This window comes from Erinaceus europaeus, chromosome 4 (assembly GCF_950295315.1).
Source record: "Erinaceus europaeus chromosome 4, mEriEur2.1, whole genome shotgun sequence".
Taxonomy (NCBI): Eukaryota; Metazoa; Chordata; class Mammalia; order Eulipotyphla; family Erinaceidae; genus Erinaceus; species Erinaceus europaeus.
Window position 1 is genome coordinate 98,034,077 of NC_080165.1, and position 21,861 is coordinate 98,055,937.

At 43.9% G+C, this 21,861-nt stretch overlaps 1 protein-coding gene across 5 annotated transcripts in view; it reads left to right on the forward strand.

Moving 5' to 3' along the window:
* The window catches only part of LARGE1 (LARGE xylosyl- and glucuronyltransferase 1), a 705,604-nt gene extending 684,142 nt beyond the window's left edge, over window positions 1-21,462 (forward strand). For all 5 annotated transcript variants that reach the window (XM_060190108.1, XM_060190109.1, XM_060190106.1 and 2 more), the window contains 3 exons: window positions 4,254-4,400; window positions 11,854-12,049; window positions 19,979-21,462. In XM_060190108.1, the coding sequence (XP_060046091.1) occupies window positions 4,254-4,400; window positions 11,854-12,049; window positions 19,979-20,176 (541 nt within the window). In that variant the 3' untranslated portion in view covers window positions 20,177-21,462. The remainder of the gene's footprint in view (window positions 1-4,253; window positions 4,401-11,853; window positions 12,050-19,978) is intronic.
* The last annotated feature ends 399 nt before the right edge of the window (window positions 21,463-21,861 follow it).

The window sequence follows — 21,861 nt, forward strand, 5'->3', positions numbered from 1 at the left end:
TATATATATATATATATATCAAAAAATTTTTAAAGGGATATATACACACACACACATATATATATATATATATGTGTGTGTGTGTGTGTGTATATCCCTTTTAAAAAATTTTAATGTTTTTTTAATTATCTTTTTTATTGGATAGAGACAGCCAGAAATTGAGAGGGAAGTGGGTAATAGAGAGGGAGAGACACCTGCATCCCTACTTCACCACTCATGAAGCATTCCCCCTGCAGGTGGGGACCAGGATCTCGAACCTGGGTACTTGTGCACTGTAACATGGGCGCTCAACCAGGTTCACCACAACCTGGCACCCTCTTTTAATTTTTATTTATAAAATGGAAACACTAACAAAACCATAGGGTAAGCGGGGTACAGTTCCACACAATTCCTACTACCAGAACTCCATGTCCCATCCCCTCCCTTGATAACTTTCCAATTCTTTAACCCTCTGGGAGCATGGACCCAAGGTTGTTATGGGGTGTGGAAGATGAAAGGTCTGGCTTCTGTAATTGCTTCCCTGCTGAACATGGGTGTTGACAGGTCTTTCCATACTCCCAGCCTGTCTTTCTCTTTCCCTGGTGGGGTGGAGCTCTGGGCAAGCGGGGCTCCAGGACACATTGGTGGAGTCATCTGCCCAGGGAAGTCTGGTTGGCATCATGGTAGCATCTGGAACCTGGTGGCTGAAAATGAGTTAAGATATAAAGCAGAACAAAATGTTGACTAATAATGAACCTAAAGGCTGGACTATTGCAGATGAATCTCTATCTGTACCTCACATGAACTAAATACAACAAGCCATTTGTTGTATTTGTTGTATTTCAAAGATTGAAATGGAAATGATATAAAAAGAATTCTGTCTAAAATCCTCTTCTATTCCATATCTCAGCCACCCCCTCACCATTGGGAACTGATGATACCCACTAACCAGAGGGAGAACTGTTCTTATTCTGCCCTGATCCAGGTTCCCCTCATTCATTGAGACCAAACACTGCTGATGTCCTCCTGGGAGTCTTCTATGTTCTTAGTCCACCTGGCCTTGGACTCAGAGACTTTATTTCCTTGCAGCCTTAAGTGCTCTTGGCAGATCAGCCCTGGTCCTCATTCATATACAGGCTCCATGTTTTGTTGTGACTTCAATAAATATAGCACAAGCAGTTGTATTGCTGCAGAGGGCTGCTCCTTTCAAGCACTTTACAAAAATACCTCCCCTGCCTGGCTTTGTCGCCAAGGGATACTGCTGTCTTTATTTCAGAGATTCCAAGTAGACATCCCAAGCTGGCCTTGATATCCCAAGATCTGAGTAGAAAGCCAGAATGAAGTCCCAAGGCCATCATAGATCATAGAAGACCAAGCTAGGGGTGATGATAGCACAGCAGTGACAAGCGTGCCTTGTCACTGTGTTTGGCCACCTGTGCCAAACACTATTTACAGGACTTTGTTCAGTATCTACAGCAGCACCAGGAGGGAGAAATTACTGCCCCATGTGAGGGAGGAGGAACCTGAGTTAGTGAGAAGCTGAACCACTTTGCCCAGAATGGAAAGTCTCATAAAGCGATGGAGCCAGGACTCAAATGCCTTCTGTGAGCATCACAAGCTTCATGCTCTATGGCCCTCTCTGGGCCTTTCTCTGTCTCCAAGTGATGGTTAAAAAGCAGGGAAGAGGGGGTAGGGGAGTAGCACAGCGGGTTAAGTGGACATGGCACAAAGTGCAAGGACTGGCATAAGGATCCCGGTTCAAGCCTCTGGTTCCCCACCTACAGGGGGGTCGCTTCACAAGCGGTGAAGGTCTGCAGGTGTCTATCTTTCTCTTCCCCTCTCTGTCTTCCACTCCTCTCTCCATTTCTCTCTGTCCTATCCAACAATGATATCAATAATAATAATAATAACCACAACAACAATAAAACAACAAGGGCAACAAAAAGGGGGTGGGGGAAACAGCCTCCAGAAGCAGTGGATTCGTGGTGCAGGCACTCAGCCCCAGCAATAACCCCAGAGGCAAATAAATAAATAAATAAAAACAGAAAAGTTGCAGACAAATCCGGAGAAGCAAGAGTTGGCTCTCAGAGCAGCAGAGCCAAAGGCCAGGCTCAAGGGCAGGGTGAGGGAGTAGATGGAGAACTTTCTGCCAATAAATAGGTGACCTGCTGTTTATTCTGTTGGGCGCATGCTGCATGGGACAAATCTAGCTGGTTTCAAGGCTCAGGGTCTGGAGGATTGAAAAATCATAGAGGTAGAATGGGAAATGTCCATATTTGGGGTCCTTCCACCGACTTCAGTTGCTTAACACAGTGGCATGTGTACAACATTGAGTCACCCAACTCCAGGCCCATTTCTCCACTTTATAACTGTAAAGAAGGAATAAAGAGAGAGAAAGAGTAAAGCATCACTCTATAATCCATGGAGTCTCTCTGTTACAGCTCTCCTATGGTGTACTCAGGGCTTCATGTATACAAGTGGGGACTTCTATCACCAAGTCACATCCCCAACCCTTTCTCATCAGCTTTCTTCCATGTTGCTTCCCATGGTGCTAGGGAGGAGGAGTGATGGGGGAGTGAGGACCAGCCCAGTGAACTTGGTACTGAATTTTTCCTGGACACCTGACTTCTGCACTTGGCTCTGTTGGGGCAGGCACTACAAGAGCTCTTTCTGCACCTAACAGCTCTGTTCTCTCTGCTCTCTCTTTCTGGCTTAGAAACTCCCCAGTGCTCGAGGACAAGCTAGTGGGCCTCCCTGGGCCTTGGTTTCCTCATTTGACCTTGAGAGGTTGCTATGAGCTCTCTCTTCCACAGCTTCCCTCCCTGGTTGACCAGCAGGATCAGGCCACCACTAATCACACACAGAGAAAATGACTTTGGCTTTTCTGGAAGGAAAGAATGCCTCTCCAGTAAAACAGCTGGTTCTGTCCTCTGAAACTGATATCTCAGCATCTGGAAGGTGGGAGGGTTCTAAGCAGGCTATAGCCTCAAGGGAGAGTTCAGGAGTAGGGGTTCAGGGGAGTCTGATGTCTTTGAAGTGACCGCTGTTAGGCTTTCTGGGAATAGAGTACAGAAATAACTCCCAGCAGACAAGTTTCATGGATTTCTTAGTGAAGATGCAGATTTCTCAGTGTGATCTTAAGCAAGATTTTGAGAGAGATAATGTTTAGGGACAGGGCGATAACTTACTAGATAGGGTGCACACCTTACCATGTGCAAGGCCCAGGTCTGTCCAAGCACCACGTGGCAGTGCCACAGCACTGGATGAAACTCTGGAGCTGTGGCCTACCCCTCTCCCTCCCCAATCCCACTCCCCCTCCTCTCTCCCTGTTTCTTATCTGAATGCAAAGAGCTGGTCAAAGAGCAGTGTCATCATGAATGTGTGAGGCCACAGCTCAACAACAAAAACAAAAACATCCAAAAACTTTTAGGTGTCAGGGCTCTAGGGGACAGTCTTTCTGCCTTTGGGCCTTTAGGGGGTTGAAAAGAGGGATGAGTATTCAAAGTAGCAGTTTTTACAGAATAAAAATCACTTCCCAAGCTGAAAAGTAGCTCACTTGGATAATGTCTTGCTTTATTATGTACACAGCCCAGGCTCAAGCCTGGTGGCCTCTACTGCACTGAAGGAAACATCAGTGCTGTGGTCTCTTTTACTCCCTCCTTCTGTCTCTCAGTATCTATCTAAAAATAAACTAAAACAAAACAACAAAAACACAGGGGGAAAAACCACTTCCCTTTAAATTACAAAGAAGACAAAGAGGAGGGAGAGTGTTTACTTTTGATAAAGGGGAAATAAAGCCTTTGGGTGGTGGACCCTTTAGCCTCAGTTTAAATAATGATATCAAAAGAGAAGCCTTTTGCAGAAGCCCTCCAAGATGGGAAACTTTTTATATATTTTTATTTATTTGGGTAGAGATAGAAATTGAGCGGAAGGGGAGATAGAGAGGGAGAGAAAGAGAAATACTTGCAGCACTGCTCCACAGCTAGTGAAGTTCCCCTCCCACTGCAGGTGGGACTGGGGGGGTTGAATCCTGATCCTTGTACATTGTAACGTGGGTGCTCAACCAGGTGCACTATGTCACCCAGCCCCGACGAGGCTAGAAACTTTCTAAGGTGCATTGGTGATAGTGTCACTGGTCCTAAATATTGTTAAAATGTGTGCTCACTAATGGCTCACAAGGAAGTACTGGATCTGTTCACCTGGCTTAGTCTTCCTTCACCTCCAACACCTTCTTTGACCTTGGCACCTGCTCTCTGCCTGCCCTCTCCTTCCAGGAAATCTGTCATTCAGCTGGACCTGGCCAACACCAAGAAAGCAATGATTGTTCCCGCCTTTGAGACTCTTCGCTATCGCCTCTCCTTCCCCAAGTCGAAAGCAGAGCTGCTGTCCATGCTGGACATGGGGACACTGTTCACATTCAGGTGAGTAGCCCTCACTGCTATCCTGAGACAACCCCAGGCGCTCCCTCCCCCCTGGGAAAGGCAGATACCCAAAGGGACTTCTGGCCCAGACATTCCTTGCTAGCCTGAGGTCATTTTTTAAAAAATTCTTTATTGGGGGATTAATGGCTTACAGTAGACAGTAAAATACAATAGTTTGTACATGGCAAAACATTTCACAGTTTTCCACTAGGTCCTCTGCCATCATGTTCCAGGACCTGAACCCTCCCCCCCACCACCACCCCCATAGTCTTTTACTTTGGTACAAACCAACTCCAGTCCAAGTTCTGGTTTGTGTTTTCCCTTCTGATCTTGTTTTTCAACTTCTGCCTATGAGTGAGGTCATCCCATTTTTATCCCTCTGTTTCTGACTTATCTCACTTAACATGATTCCTTCAAGCTCCATCCAAGATGGGGTGAAGAAGGTAAAATCACATTTTAAATAGCTGAGTAGTATATATATATCACAACTTGCTCAGCCACTCATCTGTTGCTGGACATCTGGGTTGCTTCCAGGTTTTGGCTGTTACAAATTGTGCTGCTATAAACATAGGTATACACAAATCTTTTGGGATGGGTGTGTTGGGTTCCTTAGGATATATCCCCAGGAGAGGAATTGCAGGGTCATAGGGTATGTCCACTTTTAGCCTTCTGAGAGTTCTCCAGACTGGACTCCACAGGAATTGGACCAATTTACATTCCCAGCAACAGTGCAGGAGGGTTCCTTTGTCCCCACAACCTCTCCAGCATTTGTTGCTGCTGTTACCTTTTCTTTTTTTAAATTAATTTATTTATTTTCCCTTTTGTTGCCCTTGCTGTTTTTTCATTGCTGTAGTAGTCATTGATCTTGTTGTTGTTGCATAGGAGTGAAGTGGTATCTCGTCTTTATTTGCATTTCTTTGACAGTCAATGACTTGGAGCATTTTCTCATGTTTGTTGGCTTTTTGGATCTTTAGCCTGAGGCCATTTTAAGCCCCCAAATAGCCCAGCTGGTCCCCAAATTCCAGGCATGAATATTCTTATCCCCCCCATGCCATGCATTTTGTTTTGCACATGGGCAACAGGCATTCTGTATCCAGATGGGAGATTTTTTTTTCTTGGTACTGTACTCCTATTTCCTCTTTATTTTCTTTCTTTCTTTCCTTCCTTCTCTCTCTCTCTCTCTCTCTCTCCCTTCCTTCCTTCCTACCTTCCTTCTTTTTTTTTCCTCCCACTGCTCAGCTCTGGCTTATGGTAGTGCTAGGGTTTGAACCTGGGGCCTTGGAGCCTCAGGCATGAAATTCACAAGAAACATTTATATAGTTTAAAATGATTTACTCTGGGTCAGTAACTGGTCAGACATGCAGAGGACCCAAGAGAATAGTCAACGTGGGGCTGGGTGGTAACACACCAGGTTGAGCTCATACATTACAGTGTCTAAGAATCAAGGGCATAGGGGCCCATAGGGGTGGTAAAGCAGTGCTGCAGGTCTGTCTCTCTCTCTCTCTCTCTCTCTCTGCCTTTCGCCACCCTTCCTCCCTCCATCCCTCTCTTTGTCTATCTCCCTCTTCCCTCTCAACTTCTGTCTCTATTCAAAATAAAATAATTTTTTACTTTCTTTTTTTATACCTTTTTTATATTTATGTATTCCTTTTTGTTGCCCTTGTTGCTTTTTTTATTGTTGTAGTTATTATTGTTGTTGTAGTTATTATTGATGTTGTTGTTGGATAGGACAGAGAGAAATGGAGAGAGGAGGGGAAGACAAAGAGGGGGAGAGATAGATAGACACCTGCAGACCTGCTTCACCACCTGTGAAGCGACTCCCCTGCAGCTAGGGAGCCTGGGCTCAAACCAGGATCCTTCCACCGGTCCTTGCGCTTTGCGCCACGTGCGCTTAACCCGCTGCACTACCGCCTGACTCCCAATAAAATAATTTTTTAAAGAGAGAGAATAAGTCAACAGGCATAAGATTCTAGAAATGGTTGCAGTTTATGATAATAAGCAAGTGAAGAGTCACCAAGGGAGGTAACAGGTAATTAGTAAAGGACCTCCTGCCAACTGAATTCTGGGAAAGGTCCATATCTGTGCCTATAATCTGGGGGGCTACATTCTTTTGGGGTTGCTGGAAAAAACCATTTCTTCTTACCTTATGCACAAAAACAACTTTCTTTCTGCCTTCAGAGGTGGTCTACCAGCTGGGGTAGATGACAGGAAACTTCTCCATGCAAGCTCCTCTTCAAGGTGGACTGCTAGTCTCATTGTCGGGGAAGTTTCGAGCACATAGCCACTTACTGGTCCTGAAGAAGTTTTGATCACACATACCAGTTTGGTTAGCTTTGCCTGCTTTTAGGTCAGCAGCCTGGCAAAAGCCGCCTCTGCCACAGGAACCATTTCTGACTTTGTGCTCCTATTTTAAAGTGAGGTCTTAATTTTAAACAAAGACCAGCCAATACCTCCTTCAAGATACAAAACTTACATCTCTAGTCATTATAGATTTTATTGAAAGTGTATAATAATAACTCAGATTTTTGCACCACTGTTTGTTTATTTATTTATTTAGGTTTGATAGAATATAGAGAAAGAAATTGAGGGGGGGAAAGAGACTTGCATCACTGCCAGAGTGGTACTCTAATTCTCTTCCTTTTTCATGTTAGTAAGTAAATAAATCTTTTTTAAAAAAGATACTTTTTCTATAACAAAATCTCTATTATCCCCATTTTACAGGTAAAGAATCTAAGGTTATTTTTTATTATTTGTAAAAAAGGCAGAGCATCAACATACCATTTTATATAGTGCCAAGAATTGAACTCAGGGCCTCACACAGATAGACCACACACTGAACCACTGAACCACTTCCCCAGCCTTAGAAGTTAAGGTTCTGAGAAGCTAAATAACTTTCCTGATTAAAGAGTCATAATTTAGCCCAGGGGTGAATGTCTTTTTTAAAAAAAACAAAAAAGAAATTTCTTTGATGGAACAGAGAGGAATTGACAGGGGGAGAGGGAGAGAGTGAGATACCTACAACTCTGCTCCATCACTAGTGAAGCATCCCCTCCCCACTCACCTCTCCCCACCCCCCAGCTGGGAACTGAGGGCTTGAACTTGGGTCCTTGTGCTTGGTAATGTGCACGCTTTACCAGGTATGCCATTGTATAGTGCCCAGGTTGAATGTCTTAGTCTACACTCTAAACCAGAATAGCATCAGACTGCTGATCAAGTGTGGCATTTTCTTAGCAATCAGTGTTTCTTAAAACTGTAACATCACTGTTACAGTTAGGTATAAACCTAATGTTAGGTATAAACCATAACATCACTGTTAGGTATAAACTGCAGCATCGGGAGTCGGGCTGTAGCGCAGCGGGTTAAGCGCAGGTGGCGCAAAGCACAAGGACCAGCATAAGGATCCTGGTTCGAGCCCCGGCTCCCCACCTGCAGGGGAGTCGCTTCCCAGGCGGTGAAGCAGGTCTGCAGGTGTCTATCTTTCTCTCCTCCTCTCTGTCTTCCCCTCCTCTCTCCATTTCTCTCTGTCCTATCCAACAACAACAACAACAATAATAACTACAACAATAAAACAACAAGGGCAACAAAAGGGAATAAATAAATAAATAAAATAAATATTAAAAAAAAAACTGCAGCATCACTGTTAGTCTGAGTCTCCCACTGACAGCAAAGACTGATGACTGAACCTCTGGTAGGTTTCCAAGGCATCGCCCCTCCTTCTATCTCCACCCCCAGATGACTGGAGAACTCATTTCAAGGCTGAGTTTATGCTGATGGGAGCTGGGGTTTGACCTGCTGTGTCCCTGATTGCTGCTCTGGCCGGCAGCTTGCAAGCCACCATGCCAAGTGCTACATTACAGACCTTCCCTGTGAGAAATTGCTTTTGTCACCTTCCCTTCAAATGATGAACTCTTAGCCTAGCAGCCTAAGAATACTCTCTACTACACCTGGAATGAGAAATCATCCAGACACCCCTATAGGGACGTCTGGACAGTGGTTCTGAGTGTGTCCCTGAACCAGGAGCTTTAGAAACACTAGGCTGTGGGTCAGTGAAATAGCTCACCTGGATAGAGTGTTGCTTTGCCGTATGTGTGACCCATGTTCAAGCCCAGTCCCCAACACATCAAAGGAAACTTCAGTGCTCTAGTACTGAGGTCTCTATCCCTCTCTTTCTGGCTCTTGGTCAAAGGGAGAGAAGGGAGGAAAGCAAACCTTCCCTCCAGACCTACAGATCAGAACTCTAAGGGTGAAACCCAGAAATCTGTCAAAAAATAGCCTTCCAGGCCCAGCAAAATAGCTCACTTGGCAAGTACACTGCTTTGCCATGTGTGTGAGCTCACTTTGAGCCTGGTCCCCACAGCATTAAAGGAAACTTTGGTGCTGTAGTGTCTCTTACTCTCTCTTTACTTTTCTGTGTGTTTCAAAAAAGAAACAGAAAAACAAGTAAACAAACAAATAAAAAACTTTCTAGTGACTGTAGAAATGACTCAATTAGTTAAGCACTGGGTTTCCATGCTTGAGGTTCTGGTTCAATCCCTGGTGTATCTCTGACTTCTCTTTCTGTCTGTCTTGTGTGAAACTCTCTTATATGTAATAAACAAAAATAAAATTTAAAAATAGCCTTCCAGAAGACCCTGAACACACTCAAGTTTAAAAGAGCCATTGCTCAAAGCAAACCAACATGTTTCTACGTAGCTCCCTATAAGGCCTACACAGGAAACCTCTTCACAATGGCTTGTTCTGTTCTATTTTATTTGAGGCTGCCTGTTGTTAATAAGAACAAGCCCTCTTCTGGCTGTGGTTTCTTCTGTCTGTTATTAATTAATTAATTTATTTATTTATTTTACCAGAGCACTGCTCAGCTCTGGCTTATGATGGACTGAACCCAAGGCCTTAGAACCTCAGACATGAAGGTCTTTTTGCATAACCACCATGCTATCTCCCCTGCCCTGTAGCTTGTTTTGATGGCACATTAACTGTAACTTCTCCACATTCAATGCAAGTAGCAAAACTGATCCATCACTCTTCCTGCTCTTTTTTTTTTTTTTTTTTTTTTTTTTGCCAGAGCACTTTCAGCTGGCTTACTTTCAGTGGGGGGAGAGGGTGGAAGGGGTTTGAACCTGAGTCTTTGGAGCCTCAGGCATGAGAATCTCTGCATAATCATTATGCTGTCTCCCCCATCCCTGTCCTTCCTCTTCTTCCTATTATAACAGTTCAAGAGTTTAGATTTTTTTTTTCAGGAACCAGTATCCATTATGAGAGTCATAACCAATGTCAACAATATGCCACAACTACAAAAGTTGCTTGTGGGGGTCAGGCAGTGGTGTATCAGGTTAAATGCATTTACTACAAAGCGCAAGTACTAGTGCAAGGATCCTGGTTCGAGACCCTTGCTCCCCACCTTCAGGGCGGGGTGTCGCTTCACAAGTAGTGAAGTAGGTCTGCAGGTGTCTATCTTTCCTCCTCTCTTTCTTCCCCTTCCCTCTCAAGTTCTCTCTTTCCTATTCAATAAAAATGAAAAGAAAAAAAAGGCCCTCCAGGAGCAGTGGGTTTGTTGTGCTGGCACCAAACCCCAGCAATAACCCTAGAGGAAAAAGAAAAAAAAAAGTTGCTTGTGCTGAATCAGTGGTGTCAAAGATCGGATGTTAAGACTACCTGTTAGGGTCTGGTAGGATAGCTCACCTGGAAAAGCACCTGCTTTGTGACCCAGGTCTGCATCCCCAGTAGTACGCCAAGTGGGAATCCTTTGCCATACATAGCTGTGGCATCTATCTAAACAAAATTCAGAACAGTAAAATCACAACAGAAAAATGACCTGTTCACCAAATTCACAAATGGAAAAGGAACTCCTTTCTAAACTTAGATTAAAGGTTCTGTGAATGAATAGGGAGACAGCATAATGGTTCTGGAAAAGGCTTTCATGCCTGAGGCCCTGAGGTCCTAGGTCCGTTACCCAGTACCACCATAAGCCAGAGCTGAGCCATGCTCTGGGGTTCCCCTCCCCCCGTGTGAATAGGTCAGTCCACACCAATCTTGGGGGTTAATCTTTCAATTAATCCCAAGTCAAATGAGTAGGAGCCTTAACTACATTTACAGTCCTCCCCCCTTTGCTCTGTGGTACCAGATTGTGGTACTAAGTGGTATCATCTCCAAAGGTTCTGCCTCTAGAAGAGAGGTTGTTGAGGGTCTGTGCAGTTTTCGTCTTCCACCCTGGTCTCTAGGAGGAATATCTAGCATAGACTGGCTTGCCGTTAGCTTTAAATAAATGACACAGAGCACTGCAGGATTTTGTGTCTCTTCTCATGGTACACAAAAAAATTTCTCATGAGTGAAAAGTGTAGATAATAGGCTGGATTGGTTTCCTGGAGCTCCAATAGCAAATAAACTGATGCAGATGGAATGACCCACAACAGCAGAGTCATTCACTCACAGTTCTGGGAGCCAGAAGTCCAAAACCAAGGGCCAAGTTTCCTCAAAGGCTCTAGGGAAGACTCTTTCCTTGCCTCTTTCTGGCAATTTTTGGTAGGTGCTGACAGTCCTTGCTTGGTAGGCTTGTTCCATTCATCTCTGCTTCTGTCTCCACATGGCATTCTCCATGTGTGTTTCTGTATCCAGAATCTTCTTTTTTTAAAAAAAAAAATGTATTTATTTATTTATTCCCTTTTGTTGCCCTTGTTTTTCATTGTTGTAGTTGTTTTTGTTGTTGTCATGGTTGGATAGGACAGAGAGAAATGGAGAGAGGAAGGGAAGACAGAGATGGGGAGAGAAAGACAGACACCTGCAGACCTGCTTCACTACCTGTGAAGAGACCCCCCTGCAGGTGGGGAGCCGGGGGCTCTAACTGGGATCCTCAAGCTGGTCCTTGCGCTTTGTGCCATGTGCGCTTAACCCATTGTGCTACCGCCTGACTCCCGAATCTTCTCCTTTTTTAAAAAAAATATTTATTTATTTATTCCCTTTTTGTTGCCCTTGTTTATTATTGTAGTTATTATTATTGATGTCGTTGTTGTTGGATAGGACAGAGAGAAATGGAGAGAGGAGGGAAAGACAGAGAGGGAGAGAAAGATAGACACCTACAGACCTGCTTCACCGCCTGTGAAGTAACTCCCCTGCAGGCGGGGAGTGGGGGGGGGGGGCTCGAACCGGGTCCTTGTGCTTTGAGCCACATGCACTTAACCCGCTGCGCTACCGCCCATTCCCATCTTCTCCTTTTATAGAGTCTTATCATTAGATTAGAGCTCACTGTAATCCACTAAGACCTCATCTTGACTCTTATCTTCAAAGACCCCTGTTTCCACATGGGTTCAATCCTACAAATGTGTCTTTCAGAGAGACACAATCCACCCCCCAGCAAGGACTGCCTTGGCACCCACCTCGTCCTTCTCTGAGTCAGTACCCTGGTAATAACCAGGCTTCCTTCCTTCCACCAGTGACGGCTCTTCTCCACACATTCCAGGTACCATGTCTGGATGAAAGGCCACGCACCCACCAACTTTGCCAAGTGGCGGACTGCCACCACGCCTTACCGGGTTGAGTGGGAGGCTGATTTTGAGCCCTACGTCGTGGTGAGAAGGGACTGCCCTGAGTATGACCGGAGGTTTGTGGGCTTTGGCTGGAACAAGGTGGCTCATATCATGGAACTGGATGCACAGGTAAGTGGAAGGCTATGCTGTGGACTAAGTTCTGGGGGTGGGGGTGGGGTGGGAGGGAAGGAGGAACCGAGATCTTAGAGCTGAAAGAAGACCTTGGCGATGCAAAAACAGACATGCGGTGGACTAAGATGTGTTCAGGGGTCTAGAGTGTGAATGTAGCAGCACTCATCCTTAGGGTGTTTGTTTCCCAAATGACTCCTCCCCTTCCTCCCCCTCCCTCCTCTTCCCCCTTCCCCTCCCACTCCCCCTCCTCCTCTTCCTCTTCTTACTCCTTCTCCTTTTTTCTACTTTATTTTATTTGATAAGGCAGAGAGAAATTGAAAGGGGAGGAGGAGATAGAAATGGAGAGTGAAAGAGAGATACCTGCAGCACTACTTCACTTGTGAAGCTACCCCCCCCCCCTGTAGGTGGGGATCAGGGCCTCAAACCCAGAGCCTTACACACTATAATGTGTGCACTCAACCAGGTGCACCACCACCCAGCCCCTTCCTCTTGCTTTACACTCAGTTGAGGTCTGGTTTCCTGCAGGACCCAGGCATCCCTCATCCTCACTAAACTTAGTGATGAAGGCAGGAAGCAAATGATGCCTGCCTATTTGTCACTGCAGTCATGTGATTGTCACAAGGATCTCAGAGGTGCTTAGAAATGGCATGAAACCTGCAGTTCATTATTCTAGCCTGTGACTCGGAGTATGAACCAAAATTTTTTTGGGGGGTGCAGAAGGTAGAAGGTCTGGCTTCTGTAATTGCTTCTCTGCTGGACATGGGTATTGGCAGCTCAATCTATATCCCAAGCCTATTTCTATCTTTCCCTGGAGGGGTAGGGCTCTGGGGAGGTGAGTCTCTAGGACATGTTGGCAAGGTCATCTGCCAGAGAGTTAGAATTGAATTGTAGTAGTATCTTCAACTGAAAGGTGGTAAGATATAAAAGCAGGACAAAATGTTTAATAAACAGAAACCAAATAGTAGAAATGGGACAAGCAAGAATAGGGGTATGAGGTTGGGAAGAAGCTAGGTGTCTATTTTATGTATATTTTTAGGAGCCCATGACTTTAGTAATCTTTGCTTAAGCCTGATGCTAGCTAACATGAAGGTGGACTAGAAATATTATCTGGGAAGATGGTGTCAGAGTTGAGAATAGAACTAAAAAGATTGGTGCAGAGAGTAGCTCTCAAACTTGAATATATATACAAGAAGTACATATCGATCTGACTCAGGACCCAAATATATTTATATTCAGCACAGGAGCCTATATAACCTCCGAGTCCCTGTCAGTCTGAGCTCACAGTCAATAGTCATAGTTGGGAACATTCTAGGCTGCACTCATTTCAACACCAGTCTTCCTGTGATGGAAAAGTAGGATGACCCAGCCTCCCTTCGGAGAGTGGGGCTGTCCCTACAATTGCTGCTCTACAGTGAGGGTAAGATCTTGGAGAGGCTTACAAGAGGGCTTATGATGACATTCCTGGTGGAAGTGGCCAGTGGAATCAAGGATTTACTATAAAGACCCAGGCAGTAAATTTGGGTGTGGAGTTGCTTTGTGATACCTGTCTTCTTTTATTTTTTTTAAATCTTTTAATTTTTTTATTAGATAAGGCCAGAAATCAAGAGGAAAGGGTGTGATAGAGAGAGAGAGAGAGAGAGAGACCTGTGCCACTAATTCACCACTTGCAAAGCTTTCCCCTGAAGATGGGAACCAGGGGTTCAAACTAGGGTCCTTGCACATTGCAGCATGTGCACTCAGCCAGGTGTGCCACCACTCAGCCCTCCCTTTTTTCAAAATATAATCTAAAAATTATTAGTGACTTAATCTTGATTTACGAAATTTGAGATAATAGGAGTATAATTCCCACTGCTCCCACCACCAGAGTTTAATGTTCCCATTCCCTCCATTTGAAACTGCAATAGTTCTCCCAAGGTCACAGAGGTGGGTTGACTGTTATTTCCGACTGTCTATATTTAGATATATTTGCCCATTTTTCTATGGTTCTGCCTTCTCTTCTTTTCTGAGTCACATCTACAGCTATTACTACTTCCAAGTGTCCTACCTTTTTTCCTCTTATATCTCTGAATTCTAATAGAATTGGAATTCAGAGCCCTCTGGTCATCTTCCCCTAACATTTCTCCCCCCTCCAGGAGTGTAGACCAAAGTTCTTTATGGAGTGCAGAAGGTGGGTGTTCTGGCTTCTGTAATTGCTTCTCCACTGGACATAGACATTGGCAGGTTGATCCATACCCACAACCTGTTTCTATCTTTCCCTACTACGGTAGGGCTCTGGAGAGGTAAGGTTCTGGGACACATTGATGAGGTTGTCTGCCCAGGGAAGTCAGTTTGGCATCATAGTAGCATGTGCAACTTGGTACTGTAAGGCAGTAAGATACAAAGCAGGACAAATTATTTAATAAACAGAAACCCTAAGAATAGAGGTTATCCATCTAGGAGTCTTTGGGAAGAAAAAAATACCATTTTAGGTATGTTTCAAGCAGCCCGTGACTTTAGTGATTTTTGCCTAAGCCTGATAGCTAACATGCAGGTAAATTAAACGTATTGTCTGTGAAGATGGTGTCAAAGTTGCGTATAGGACTAGAAAGCTGTATTAGGGCAGAGAGTAGCTCTCAAATACAAGGAAAGTATATAAATACTATTAACTGTTAACCCCACCAATCTGACCTAGGGTCCATATCTATTCCTATTTAGCACAGGAGCCTGTGTAACCTCTGCATCCCTGTCAGTCTGAGCTTGCAGCTAGGAACATTCTAGGCTGCACTCATTTCACGACCAGTCTTCTTTGAGTGGTATGTTCACCTTTGAGTATGTTGACCTAGCCTTCCTTTGAAGAGTAGGGCAGTCCTTACATTATTGTACCACTGTTGTACATTGAGGGCAAGGTCCTGTAGAGGGCCACAGAGGGCTTATGATGATGTTCCTGCTGGAAGTGGTGGTGGAAAGAGGGATCTGTTAAAAGTTTAGACCCATTATATGTATGTGGGAACCCAAAGAATCCCTGACTAGAGCCCCAGAATGATAGGATGGCCTGGTAGTGACCAAAAAGGCCATTATTAAAGTATGCCAGTCTCTTGCCCTTATCCAGCTTTTGTAGTCCTTACTTAATTTGACAGGTTAGACTTAAAGTGATTGAGAGAGGTGAAGTATTGGGTAGGAGAGAAGAGTATCTAGGCCTAAATAGCAAATATTTGATTAAGTACTTTATGGTGTCTTCTTTAGGTCTTTGTACTTGCTTGCTGCACTTACTGAGTCTGAGTCTATTTACAGAGTCTACAGACTATTGAGCACGTTTACTTTGAGGTATATATTTTCTTCTAACTTATGGATACATGTACACATGGACCCTGTCCCTTAGGCCCTAGGGTCTTTAACTTTGTTGGGGAATGCACCATTTGAAATTGAAGTAGGTAGTCCCATGTGTTAGGAATCATCAGAGTATTGGAGCTGGAGGGCTGACATCTCAGGCTTGACATCTCTGGATACAGTTTGAAGTGAAACATTAGCTATGGAGGCACTGATTGCATTGATTTGGTTGAGATCAACAGAGGCAGTATCTCACAGGGTAGGTAGGACATCAACAAGAGCAACAAGAAGAAATACAAGCAAAGTTCCAGAAGTTCCAGGACTGGGAGAAATGCAGATTTTAAAGAGAATGAGGAAGGTTCCTTGCTGTCTTAGAATTTAAGAAGGCAGTAGATAATTATTATTATAACCAAGTTATTAGGGAGCTTGGTTTACTTTGAAAATCCCATGGTTAGGGATTTTCATGGTTAGGGATACATGACCTCACCATGATTTATGTCATGTAATGCTATTTACAAATAACTATATGTTAGATACTGATACAACTGATTGTTTCTGGTCTAAGATTATAGGTAATTTAATATTGCAAAAAAAGTTATTATTAGGAATTCTTTAACAATTTCAGCCCAGTGTCTGAATTTGAAACATTAGTTGCTTAGACTAAAGGAATATATACTCAGAATTGAAACCTGTACATTTAAAGAACTCTAGACATTCGATCTATTTCCTTGTCATATTGAATAAATAGTGATTTATAAGACTATAAGTTAATAAGAGTATACATTAACACCATTCTCACCACCAAAGATCTCTGTTCCCACCCCAGCTCCTTTACAGTGGAGCTAGAAATCTACCTTCTTGTTCCCATAGTCTTTTACTTTGGTGTAATAGTCATACCTGGACTTCTTAACTGTACCCATTTCTCTTTTTAAAAAAAAAAATTCATTTATTTGTTCGTCTATTTATTTATTTTTATAAAATGGAAACACTGACAAAACTATAGGCTAAGAGGTTTACAACTCCACACAATTCACACCACCAGAACTCTGTATCCCATCTCTTCCCTTGATAGCTTTCCTATTCTTTAACCCTCTGGCAGTATGGACCCAAGGTATGCAGAAGATGGAAGGAAGGTCTGGCTTCTGTAATTGCTTCTCCGCTGAACATGGGTGTCGACAGGTCGATCCATACTCCCAGCCTGCCTCTCTCTTCCCTACCCCAACTCTTCATCTGCACTACTCCAGCCTTTAGGTTCATGATTAGTCAACAACTTGTTTGGCTTTATATGTTAACTCTCTTTTCAGCCACCGGATTCCAGATGCTAGCATGATGCCAACCAGACTTCCATGGACAGACAACCCCACCAATGTGTCCTGGAGCTCTGATTCCCCAGAACCCCACCCCACTAGGGAAAAAGAGAGGCATTTATTTTTATAAGAGAGAATGAATGAAACCAGAGCACTGTCCGCCCAGTTCTGCCTTATGGTGGTACCAAGCAATGAATCTGAGACTGGAGTCTCAGGCATACAAAGATGTCCTCATCTTTCTCTTTATATGCCATTCTCCAGGGCACCTCCCCACTGTGTAAACATTTCTCTGCAAGACCACCCCAAATTCAGCAAAAGATGGTAGGGTGGTCAGTGCTGGTTGCCAATCAGAACCATTTGGAAAATATTCCAACAGTTCTAATACTTGTTAGAGTATCCCAGGTGGTTTTGTTAAACAGCTTGGAGTTCACAAACATTAATGCAGGCGGAAGATCATAGAAGGGGCCAGATGGTGGAGCTTGCATATGTTACAGTGTGCAAGGACCGAGGTGCAAGCCCTCAGTCCCCATCTGCATGGGAGGAAGCTCTGAAGCAGTGCTGCTAGTACCTTTCATATCCTATCTATCTATCTATCTATCTATCTATCATCTATCTATCTCCCTCTTCCTTCTTAATTTCTCTGTCTCTATCTAATAAATAAATATATAATTTTAAAAATTGACAGAATAATATCCAACAACAAAAACTAAGACTATTAGCATCCATGTTTTCTATCACACTTGGGAGGGAATTCAGTACTACTCACAGTCATAAATGTTTAATTTGCTTCACATTCTTGTTTGAAAGAAAAGAAATGTCAGGTTCAGGATCAGAGAGATAGCTCAGCCTGATAGACCACATAACTTGCATATCTGAAACCCCAGGGACTGCAGGTTCAAGCCCCACTACCACCTTATGACAGAAATGAGCAATGCACTGGTACATATATCTCTCCTATCTCATTTTTTCTTTCTCAGAATAAATAAATCTTAAAAGAAATGCCATACTCTTCATGTATCCAACATGATGAGATGAACTGGTTCAAGTAAACTTAATTTTTCCTGCACCAGAATTAGGTTTTGCTTGTTTTAGATGATTTTTTATAGAACTCTTGAAAATATGTTGCATAATTTTCTTTCTTTACCACCAGTACGTGCCAGGCATAACTTTACCCTTTCCAGTGGTCTGAGGAAATAATGAGGGAACACCTATAGGGGACAGTGGGTTTGGTAGGATTTTTTTGTCCGCATATGAAGTGTCCCAGACAGCTAACCACTGGGGCTTCTCCATTTTCTTTCCATGGTTTTTCTTCCTCCTTCCTCACTGTCTGCCTTCAATGTTCCACTAGCCACAGCTGCCTTTCCAGTTTGCTCTGAGTGTACTCGGACCTGCTCTAGGCTAGGAAATGACAGAAATAAAACATAGTAGACATTATGTCCAAAGTCAAAGTATAGATTTTCCGTGGAGATGTGCTGAGTCTGCTTTTTGGATTAATTACATGTGTGCCACTCAAATCACACTGTATAACTCAGTCAGTGTCATCTGTTTTGGTTAGTCCATGACCTTTTCTTTTGGGTCTTCTTTTACATCTGTATCTATATTTTGCTACATAGAGAATACATTCTTATGATATTACTAATAGTAAGGATGTATAGGTAAGAATTTTCTTCTTGATGAACTTCAATCCAGTGAAACATAACTCCTTCATTTTTTGATTCCCCTCGTTTGTGCTAAGCTGTTGATGAAATCAGAGAGAGTCATTCCTCTTCTGCCCAGTTCCATGGAAAGCCAAATTCTGCCACACTAGCTTTTTTGCATGAGGATAAGTGAACTTCATTCATTATTGCAGCTCTGAGACAGGTATACTTCCTACTCAAGTCAGACTTATAGTGGTCACTGTCTTTCTTTCTATGGAGATGGCAGGAGTAGGGGGTACTAGGAGTCTGACGCTGGATCACCTGTCACATGAGACATTTTCTCCTCCTTTTTAAGAAATTGCCAGAGGTATTGCTGGGGCTCAGTGTCAGCCCTATGATTCCACCAATCCCAGCAGCCAGTCCCCCCCCCTTTTTTTCTTGCCTTGCTGTTTTTATTTGATAGGACAGAGAAAAATTGAGAAGGAAGGGGTAAATAGGAAGAGGGAGAGAGAGAAAGAGAGAGAGAGAGAGAGAGAGAGAGAGAGAGACATCTGCAGTTAGGGAACAGGGGCACAAACCAGAATCCTCACATGCAGTCATATATGTGCTCACCCCCCCCTTCTTCCCGTCAATGGATCCTAGCTTCTCTGTAAGAAATTCAGTGTTCAGTATTAAGACATTTTTTTTTTCCACTAGGGTTATCACTGGGGGTCGTTGCTCATGACTCCACTGCTTCTGGTGACCATTATTTTCTTTCTTTCTTTTTTTAAATTCTAATAGAGCAGAGAGAAATAGGAGGAAAAGGAGAGAGAATGAGACAGCCGCAGCACTCCTCAACTGCTCTGAAGCTTCTACGGTGCAAGTGGGGGCTGGGGTGGGGGTTGAACTCAGTCCTTGTACAATGTAACATGTGTGACTCAGGGCCACTACTGTCCAGTACCCAGAAATCCAGTCTTTAGTTTTTAATTTCCTTGAGGCAGTCATACCTCATCAAGTCCTATAAACTGATAGCAGCTAGTTAAGCATTAGAGTCTCCCATGCCTGGGGTCATTGTAGAGCAGCCACATGTGTGTGAGCTCACATTTATCAAGAACATTTTTGAGGGGGCCAGACGGTACTGCACGAGGTTAAGTATATGTAGTACAAAGCATCAGGACCCGTGCAAGGATTCAGCTCCCCACCTTCAGGGGGGTTGCTTCACAAGTGGTGAAGCAGGTCTACAGGTGTCTATCTTTCTCTCTCCCTCTCTATCTTCCCCTCCCCTCTCAATTTCTCTCTGTCCTATCAAAAAAAAAAAAATGGCCACAGAATCAGTGGATTTGTAGTGCAGGTACCAAACCCCACAGCAATAACCCTGGAGCAAAAAAAAAAAGAAGAAGAACCTTATTGAACCCTGAGCTCTGTTCAGCACTATCCATAGTGTTCATCCTTGAGAGTACTTTCACTTTATAGGTGAGAAGATCAAGGCTCAAAGAAGCCCAGTGGTTTGTCCAAGGTCACAGAAAACAGCCCTGAATGTTGTCTTTGCCAATGTGGCCACTATCCGCGATGCTGATGTTGACTGCAGTCACTCACCAGCCCATGCATTCTCTCAGTCGCTTGACCATCCACTTGAGTACTCATCACCATCCCTGAGGACTCTTGCATGTGCTCACGTTGCTCTTGTCTTCTTCTAGGAGTATGAATTCACTGTGCTTCCCAACGCCTACATGATCCACATGCCTCATGCCCCCAGCTTTGACATCACCAAGTTCCGGTCCAACAAGCAATACCGCATCTGTCTCAAAACCCTGAAGGAAGAGTTTCAGCAGGACATGTCTCGCCGCTATGGCTTTGCTGCCCTCAAATATCTCACTGCTGAGAACAACAGCTAGCACCAAGAAGCCCCCCACCAGGGAAAGACTTGTTGTTTGAGGCCTACCTTCAAACTCAAAAGGAGCAATGCTTATTTGGTTTGTTTTTGTTTGTCTCTCTGGCCCAACAAAGCTGCTCTCTCTACTGAGATCTGGAACAAGGATCCAGCCAGTCCCCTTCTGCTTCACCAGAGTGTGGACAAGAAGCCCATCTACACAGTCTCTTCAAGAATGGGACATGGAGGGGATGAGAGAGAACAAGGGGGTGGTGGATCTTACCACAAAATCACATGCAGACTGACTCTTGAAGATGGCCTTTTACAAAAGAGAAACCAGGGTGCTGGCAGTACCCACCCTGGAAAATAAAAGCTTTCAGATAAAGCTTGCTTCTTTGCCCTGGAATCTAGCTGGGTATCAAAGGAGAGGGCAGGCCAGTGATCAAAACCAATGCTTAGGAAAATACAAACAAACAAAATAGTAGAAATGCTGTCTCTGGAAGGGACCTGGTGGTGGGGCTGGCTGGTTCTTTATCCTCAAGTTCACTCTTATTTTGTTTTGATTTGGTTTTGGTTGAGGTTGGGCAAGGGAGAGAATTTTTGTTTGTTTATTATTGGTCTGGGAATCCAAAATAGAAAAATCTGATCTTGTGAGGATCTGAAGAAACATCAGCTGCCTCAACCAATGTCCCTCCAGGAAGTGTGGCCCAGTAAGGAGGACAAGAGTCTTGAGTCAATGATTAAACATGGGCAGCTTCCTTCATTAATATCACTGAGACTCTCTGGGCTCTGAATCTTCACTTCCCAGAATTCTGGGGCTATCATGAGGGAAATCCAAAGGCTGACTGTTGTTAAAACTGGTAGCATTTTTCTACTAGCAGGGATCAGCTCATAGGGAAAGGACTTTGACAGAACTCTCTGTGTACACAAAACAAATGAACTTCTCAAGCCTTTAGGAGGCCTGAGTCATTTCGGCGAGCCCAGTTCCACAGACTCATATGCTCATCAGGGGACCTTGGGGAAGGATGTGCTGGGTTCCTTCTTTGCTCATGCCCACTTCATGGTGGAAGGGGTGAGGCCACAACCTCAGACTCCCTTTGGAACCTGTCCAAGGGTAGGCCAGCATCTTCACTGTTACACAAATTGAGGAGACACTGGACTTTTTACCCATTTTCTTGAGTCTTCAATATTAATGTTGTGTTTACATTGATGAGAACAAGAGTCAATGCCCTCTGCTCTTCTGGGCTATCTGTATTGAGTTGCAATGTGACCAGCGAACGCTGCATTCAATAAAAGAAAGTACGGACTGTTTCTTCCTCCTGTTCTGGCCCACTCTTGTGAGACACTGCAGAAACATACTTGATTGCAGAGAGCAAAATCTAGAAGCAGTTGATACTTTTCCCCATTTTATGTTTCTCATTATTTGACTATTAACCTCCTGTCTTCTTGCCTGAGGTTAAAGCATACTAACCCTCAAAATGGTTTCATAGTTTCCATTTAGCTCCTGTGTCAACATTAATGTCAGTTGTTCCACACACCAGCTGTGGTGTCAGGTAAATGGGAGAGTTGTTCCAGTAGTTGTGTGAAGCACCTTTGCAATCTGACATCTGAGACCCCTCACTGTGTTATGTGCCCAGTGAGTATTTAAGATAGATTCACTCAGGTTGATTTTAAAATGTATAGAAACTTGGGAGTCGGGCTGTAGTGCAG